The following is an 8353-nucleotide window of genomic DNA, read 5'->3' as shown; positions in this document are numbered from 1 at the left end:
TCAATCAGTGGAGAAGGTCTTTAAATATGACAACATACACTCAACTTGTGTTTTCGTTTACTGTTTTAGAAAAGACACACATGCTTACTCAATCATCTTTAAACATTATTGATGTTGTCTCCTTTCCTTCATGAATTTGCATATTGTCAATCCTTTAAATCAAATTTTTGAAGTAAAAATTTCATTCATGTTTTTAAAACATTTCCAGTCATTTCCCTGTCTTTCCTGTTCTGTTTTTACTTACATCCAACGTCATTGTAATTGCAATTTGCAGTTGTTAGTACTTGCATTATGACCAAATGGAAATCTCTTTTGGATAATTAACTATTTACTTAAAAAAGGCACAAGTAACTTAAATGACAAATGTTGGTCAAATTTTATTTATCAATTCCAACATTTAAATACCTTAAAGGTCAAACTTGAAAAGATGTGTAACTGTTTTCTCAGCCATCATCTTCATCCTCTTCATCAGTGTCCTCCAACTCCTCCTGAGCAACTTGCTGCTCTTCCAAAACTTCTTTCAGCGCCTGTTCCTCCTCCAGTGACGGGTCCAGTGCTTCTGTGATTTCTTGATCACTGGGATATTCTCTTTGTGGCTGTGGTGGTAAAGGTGGGCTGTACCCTTCCCCTGCATACTTCAGACCCCATCCAACATATATGTTCTCAAACTTCCTAAATGAAGAGACAGCAAATGGTTGTTTGTAAATTACAATATTGCTTTCAGTATGCTGAGAGAAAACAGATTCAGGAAGTCAGAATATCCGGATCTTTTTACTTACTTTCCACAGGCATATGCAAATGCCCCCGGCCAGAGGTTAGAACGCAGCACAGCTACTGCATGCTGAGGGGTGAGAGTGGAGGACATCTTGGAGGTCCAGGGAGGGGTGTTGAAAATTTCTGAGACACAATTAAAAATAATAATTTCCTTCAAGGACATAGGTTATGTTTCAGAAGAAGGGGCACCATGAACTCATGGCTTAAACTTAAAAACGACGTCTGTGCATGATATTCCTCCCTCCTTCCTTTCAACCTTCCATCCATCCATCTAAAAAATGCTATAGAGCTAAAATGTTTAAGAATGACAAATGCCAACAGCCTGGTTCCTTCAACAAAAAACCCAATGAAATTTTCCCTTGGTTATTGGATACTTGTGGAAAACAAGCTCTGTGAAGGTTAATGATTTAATTTGATTCAACACTCAAAAGCCTTCCCTCTTAGAAAGTCAACCATGAGTGGGGTATTTACTTTTGTATTTCATGTCATAGAACAGAGGTCACCATGCCAAGCCGAGATCTACCACCCCAATATCTTCCAAAAAATACCTACTTAAGAGGGTCATATTTTTCATATTTTTTAGCAATTTCTGTTCAAGGCTTAATATACTGGCAAAAATATAAATAAAGAAAGGCAGTTATGCAATGCACAAAACTCACATTAATAGCGATTCATATTTACAACATCTGTTTCATGCACAATATTTAGCTCATTTAGTTCAACAACATGTTCTGCAGAGGAGCTGCTACTGCTGCAAAACGTTTTTACATATAGGCTTTGGCTTGAATATGGCCATAAATATGACTACTACCTTGTATAAAAGTGTATGTAGTCCTGTTTTCTCACAATATGAAGCTGTGCAATTTCTGCTTCTGCAAATATTTCACAATAAAAAAAAACGTGTTCCGTCAACATATACACAAGAGTGCTTTTAATTTGAAACACATACGGGAAGTGTTTATGTTTGTGACATAAATTCAAGAGATAAACATTAAAACTCAGGTGAAGATCATTTTCTCTGTTTATTCTGATTTGAAACCCAATGTTTATCTGTTTGTCACACACGTATTTCCAACACTTCTCGAACCCGTTTAAAGTAAAAGTACTCCAGTGTTTCACTTTCTGAATCCATCCACTTGTTCTAACTGGACTTTGATTGTCATCCCAAGACCAGAAGATGAATGTCTTCATATTTTAGAGTCCTGGCATGTAGTTTAGTACATAATTTGACTTTTATTCAAGGAAATGCAATAGATAAACCAGCAGCCCCGCCGCCAGTAGCAGACACGCCTGTGTGAGTGATGGAGAACCACCACACAGCTGCGCCGTGAGTCCTGAGAATCAGCCAGTGAGTTGAGAGAGTATGGGCATTGACAGTTGTCTTCGAGATTGACAGGCTGGTTACCAATGTCATAGAATAAAAACATGAAAATTGTCTTGCTTCTGGCAACCACAGACCTTATTTCAGGCCTCTAGATATAAGCACAGGTGGGTCCACCTGCAACGTACCTCTAAAGGTGTCTTGAAACAGGCTGCAGGGTCATCAGCCGGGAGCCACCCTTTGCTGATGTTTCACTCCTTTAATCCTGGAACATCTCGAGGTGGTGACACAACTGGCCCTACAATCCCTATTTTCCCCACGCCTTATCCCTCATCCTAAACTAGAAGCGTCCTTGATCTGCTTCCTCCATGACGTCTTTGAGGGTCTTCCTCAGCTTGGAGCCTGATACCCCAATGGATTGTAGCCTCTACAGCTGACTTCCACTGGATTCCCTCTTCTCATGGAAACATCAGTTCGGGTTTGATGACTGTATGCATAGGGGTGGCTCATAGCACGATGTCCAGTCAAAGGGAGGTTGTAGTAATTTCTTGAGGGATCTTAACTGGTGGTCAAGGTCAGCTCTCATAATCCACTCCCCTCCTGGTGACAAAAGCTCTAAAAACCTCACACCACTGGGGGCAATGTTGAGCCATTTTGCCACGCCCATTGAAAATTCCTCAAGAATACGTACGTTTTCACCACTTTCAAATTTTCTGCAAATTTTGGTAAGAATTGGAGCATGTTAAAGCCCTCAAAAAGCCAATTAATTTGCCTGAAAAATAATACCAATCCTTACAATTTCAATAGGGCCTCACTGTCTGTCAGTGCCTGTCAGTGCTCGGGCCCTTATAACTTTATTTGTATAGCACTTTTCTAAACAAGGTTACAAAGATCTTCCCAAAAAAATCCATGGCAAAATGAGGAATGAATTATAATAGCCAGCTGATGAACTGGTCTACTATTTATGTTATGTTCCACTTACGTCCTGTACGAAAATTGCAAGCGTAAGTGGTCTGTAGGGTTTTTTTTCCAAAAAAGCGAAAAGCACCCTAACAACTTTAGATGTAATTGTTATTCGGATCTAAAATCGTTATCATCAGATCCACAATTTATTCACTCTTCTTCTCTTTTGTTCGGTTTATTGGTGTGCGGCAACTATGTCAAGGTGCATTACCGCCACCTACTCTATATAACACATTGTGCACCCTGCTTGGTCCCAATTTATACGCTCCTGACCTCTCTCTCTGGATTCTGGCAACTGGACAGTCAGAGGACACTATTTAAAGAAAAGAATGAAACTGAAACTGTGGGGTTAGACAAAAATTAACCCCTTCCTAGTTTGGCAGAGCAATGTTCAAAGACAAAGACTGACCTTCATCCTGGGAAAGGGGAGTGAGCAGAGGGGGCCCAACTTCTGGCTCAGGTTCATCAGACTCCTCTTTCTCCTCAGCATCTCCTTCCTCATTTGAGTCCTCTGAGTTCACAGCCATGTTAATCCAAGTACAACGACCCTAAAATAGTTCACATCCTCATGTTAAATAAGCATTCACATACAACAGCTGAGAGAATGGTACTTGCGTTCCAGAACTTCCTTTGATTAGACTAGTACCTGCGGCAGGATGTGATGACCATGATGCACCCAGGTGGACAAAGACTCAGACATCTCATTAACTGGAACGCCCTCAAAATCAGAATTCACTTCATAGCTGTCTCGTGGTGACTCATCTTCCTCATCACCTCCTTCCTCCCCAGTCTGGAAGAAGCCCTGGGGGCTGACCTGTGTGCCAGCAGAGATCCGAGCAATCTGTGCTCTCAGGTAGTTGGCTTCATTCCCAGGAAAAGGCGGGTAACTGTTAACTGGTGCGTCCAGCTTCCCGGTGAAGAATTTACGGATCTGGCGAGCAACAGCAATCTGCGCAGGACTGACTGAAGGCAGCTTTACCCAAGGAAGACCAGGCTCTTTACACACATAGTAAACACACTTGTTAGTGCCTGTTCCTATGGGCTCCTTTGGAACCACTGGTGGGGGTTTATACGTCGACTGAGGAAGAGGATCCATCTGAAAATAAAACCATCATAAGACCAGAAAAATTAATATAATTTCTTTATCTTGAAAATAATTTGTATTGTGAAAATGTGTGTAAAAATACAAAGCAGAAAACATACTGTATGAGTAAAACTCAAAATGGCCACACTGTGTGTGATGCTTGGGGTACAATTATGAAATGTAACCCTCTTCTTACACCTGATTCTGATTGGACAATGGCATTCTAGCAATCAATAATAATTTTAGCTAGAAAACAGAAAGGCCTCTGACTAAATATGAACAAATATATATTGAATGTCCCCTGAGGCAGATACTCTCAGAGAATTAACAAGGATTTTCTGGTACATTGATTTGCTACATTCCAATTCCTCACCTCATTCTCGTCACTTTCCTGAGTTTCGGTCTCTCTCTCTTCTTCCTCAGCTGCTTCATCAGTGATCTGCTCTTCCTCCTCCTCCCCCTCCCTGCACTCAGCTTCAGCAACAATATAGCTGCTCACTGTTCCCAGAATCTTCCCCCACAGTCTGCAGCGCAGGAGCTCCTGCAACTCAACAAGCTGCTTGAGTGCGAGAAAAATCCTCTGCATCTCCTCTCTGCCCAGACCCACTCCAGCCTGCTCCAGGTAGAAGGCGATCTCACTCACATTAGGAAGAGGTGTTTCCTGTTGCTGGAGACAAAGTAGTAAGCTTCATATAAATATCAGTTACATTAACAAAATATTCTTCAAGTAGGCATTGGTCATTTTCCCCTGTGGATCCAAGGCAATAGGCTGGGAAATATTTTTTTTTTTAATATACATGAGTTGTTTTTTCCAAAATAATTAGTTTTTGCATATATGTTAGATTGACAAATATAAATATTTTACAACCCTTTTAATTAAAGCATAATGTAAATATGATGATTTGTTCAAACTGAAGCAACTATAATCTGCTTAGTGTGGCTACAAGGGATGGAAAGTATCATTTGGTGTCATGTTTCTGCCACCTGCCACCAATGAAAGGTTGTAACGTGGTGTCATTGGCTGTCTAAAATTATGTTTTATTTTAATTAAAAGTCATTTCACCTTCAAACCACTAAGACAAATGTACAATTTACTTGTATGTAGCAAATACCAGCTCATCCTCCTGCTCATTGTCCTCTGGTCGAGAAAACAGTGGACGTTGCTGTTCAGCCAGTAGCTCGGCAGCTGTAGTCTGTGGAAGGTCTCGTAGGATGCTTTGCTTGTCTTCAAATAAAGCCCGCTTCACGTCACGACTTATATCCTCGATCACGTCCACCACATCCTGTGGCTGCTCATCCATCACCTTTATTAGTACCCGGGTCAGGTGGTCATAGCTGGAACATTAAAGAACGATACTAGTTCCTGAGCATTGGATCATCCATTGGTCATTGTAGAGATAAGCACACAGAAATTATATTATATCACATATAACTTACCGTTGGACAAAATACAGACGTTTTCCTTAGAGAGTGGTATTCTGTATGCTTACTGTATTTACATGACTTAGTGTTTGTTGTAAAACTGAGTAAACAGTTAGAGTAAACAGTTATAATCATTAATACGGACACATTTGCATCCATAGCTGCAGCTCAGCTTCACTGAAATGTCAGCCGAAGTGCAAAGGTTTTCAATCAATTCCAGTTCAGTGGGAGTGTCCTTCATTCTGACGTCACTGTGCAAAATTTGTGGATCTGAGTTTCCTGCTGACGACCACAGTCTATGCTGACAACCATCACTTTGTGTGCAGCAGGTTTCCTGGTTTATCGAGACACCTCCGCTGAGAAAACCCTTTGACACTGCAGGACAACTAGGTAACTAGACTCATTGACTCCAGTTAAAAGTCAAACAATAGAAAATAATCTCCACTTTTTAAAACAGACTTAAGGCCAATTTATGCTAGAGCGTATTTTGTAAAACGGATAGATAAGACCGTCCTATCCGTCGTGAAACGCCCTCTCCGAGCGCTTCGGACAGCTTTTCGTACACCTCTGATTTTTCTAACTTCTCCGTGTTGTGTCGGAGAGCCGACGGACAGCTCTTGGCTGTGATTGGTCCGCGAACGACATCATTTCCGTATGACGTCATTTCCGTACGACGTCATTTCTGTTCGACGTCATTTCTGGACCTGTAACTTCCTGATTCACAATAAACACATACATAACTACGATTCTAAGATTAATGTGACGTGTGTGTTAAGCCAGCGGAGTTGTCCGGCTGACGGTGGCTCGTTCGAGCACTGACGGCATGTGTGTACGGTCACATACGGTTATAACGAGCTTTCAAAACGGCGCTAGCAGGCTAGGCTAGCGGGCTAGCAACCATGCTAACTGCGGTGGTAACAGTGCATAACTCCGCCGTCACGACTTTAATTCCACTTCTATCATGACACTGTTTCTATAATACCGTCAGGTTAGAAGCAAACACTGGGTAGTAGTTAGTGTCGGGAGTACCTGCTGACTGTGTGTGGAAGCTGGGGGGGGAGCTAGCTAGGTCCGTGTATCTTCTAGCTACATGTAGCCTCAAGCAGATTCAAGCTGTGGAATCAGCAACACAGTTCGGAAACAAGACTGGGGAACCGCTGCGCTAAGAAACGATAACATCAGCATTTTGACCCGCTGGGTGTCACTTTATTTAGTTCTGTTAGTTGCCATGGTTCAGTGTGTGGGAGACAAGCTAACAGATGTAAACAGAGACACGTGGACTTCTTCTTCCCAAATGGGGTAGGCTTCTCTGAGCTCGTCTTCCGTTGCGCCACCTATGGGTTTGGCGGTGAATTGTTTTCAAACGTACAGTGGACGGAGAGGTAAAAATCAAAAAGACTCTTTGCCCCCCGTGGAGCCCTCTCCGAGAAACGGAGAACGCAGAAGCATACTGGAGCCTTTAATGTTTAAACTGTTTTGGAACACCTACAGTATTTGCTGTTGTTTCTAAGATGTGATCTCTGTTGTCAATGCTGAGCACAGTTTTCCACATTACTGTAGAGGAGGGAGTTATACCCTTCCTCTTGGCAATGAAGCCGAACTTTTAACCACATCAGTGTCTGACCAATTAATTTAATTATAACTTCTACAGTGTTTTGAATCTTGCTAATGGGCTGTTTACATGAAGTTCACAGATTCTACCAAACATGAGCGAACACCACGACACACGGTACTTACAGGTTCAGGCAGGTCTTACTGCTCTGTTTCAACATGGCAGACTTTAGCAAGGCAGATGCCTGCAGCGTCCCTTCACTGCTGCTGTCCTGCTTTCTCTCCATCCTTCACTCACTGCGTTTGTTTCACTGGTTTCTGGGACTATTTCTGGTGTCGGCCATGAACACTGGAAAGCAATGCGGCAGCGTAGATCCAAACTTCGATGGTTGCTATGGTTTCTGTAGCAGAGCGGTTGCTGGGAGGACTGCGCCCTCTAGAGGTAGTGAAGTATACAATGGTATCATATATATTATATCATTTGGGACGCTGTGATCTTTAGGGTAGTGCTGCAGAACGTTTATTTTATTTTTTTTAACCTACTGCATCTGCTTTTTACCACCATTCCTCAGATTTTTTTGTGCCCAAAACTCTTCCAGCTGACAGGTTTAGGATGTTCACAGCAACTTCTACACTATATGGAGAAAAGTATTGGGACGCAGCCCTTCATCACCCAATTCAGGTGCTTCATTTAGTCCCATTGCCACTAGATCCCCTGAAGGGAAATATTAATGCTGCTAAGACATTTTGGACAGTTCTTTGCTTCCAACTTTGTGGGAACAGTTTGGGAAAGCCCCTTTTCTGTTCCAGTTCACAAAGCAAGGTCGATGAATGCATGGTTGGGTGAGTTTGGTGTGGAAGAACTTGACTGGCCCTCACAGAGCGTTGACCTCAACCTCATCAAACACCTTTGGGGTGAACCAGAACAGATATTGTCACAATTGCTTCTTTTGAATAAATGGGCAAAACGACCCACATGATACACTCCAAAATCTTGTAGAAAGCCAAAATCTTGTAGAAAGTCTTCCCAGATAAGTGGAAGCTGATACATCTCCACATTAATGCCTATGGATTTCGAATGGTATGTCATAAAAGCTCATGTAGGGGTAATGTGCAGGTGTCCCAATAGCTTTGTCCATATAGTGTATGTGGCACAAAATCCATCATAAATCTCATAAACCAGTTGTCAACACATCTAGATACTGCTGGCATTGGCTTGAACACTTTCATTGACACTT

The 8353-nt window shown here is 42.0% G+C and overlaps 1 protein-coding gene across 1 annotated transcript; it reads right to left on the bottom strand.

The window, feature by feature from the left end:
- Positions 1-357: 357 nt before the first annotated feature.
- Positions 358-7457, bottom strand: LOC133010918 (radial spoke head protein 6 homolog A-like). The gene is made up of 7 exons (XM_061078579.1): positions 7302-7457; positions 5255-5477; positions 4516-4809; positions 3705-4154; positions 3468-3606; positions 780-897; positions 358-672 (listed from the first exon to the last, which is right to left on the bottom strand). The coding sequence occupies exons 1-7, from the start codon at positions 7400-7402 to the stop codon at positions 444-446; spliced, it is 1554 nt and encodes a 517-aa protein (XP_060934562.1). The 5' UTR covers positions 7403-7457; the 3' UTR covers positions 358-443.
- Between the last annotated feature and the right edge of the window lie 896 nt (positions 7458-8353).

The sequence above is a fragment of the Limanda limanda genome, chromosome 9 (genome assembly GCF_963576545.1).
Source record: "Limanda limanda chromosome 9, fLimLim1.1, whole genome shotgun sequence".
In the NCBI taxonomy this organism is placed as follows: domain Eukaryota; kingdom Metazoa; phylum Chordata; class Actinopteri; order Pleuronectiformes; family Pleuronectidae; genus Limanda; species Limanda limanda.
The sequence above is the reverse complement of the archived record's forward strand: the minus strand, read 5'-3'. Positions and strand labels throughout refer to the sequence as shown.

Bases quoted from the DNA above. Each gene is read 5' to 3' on its own strand.
- LOC133010918 (XM_061078579.1), bottom strand. From the start codon at position 7,402: ATGGAGAGAAAGCAGGACAGCAGCAGTGAAGGGACGCTGCAGGCATCT. The intron at 5,478-7,301 runs GTAAGTACCGTG...TTAATGTTCCAG, and splicing joins AGTAAGACCTGCCTGAACCT to CTATGACCACCTGACCCGGG. The intron at 4,810-5,254 runs GTATTTGCTACA...CTTTGTCTCCAG, and splicing joins ATGAGCAGGAGGATGAGCTG to CAACAGGAAACACCTCTTCC.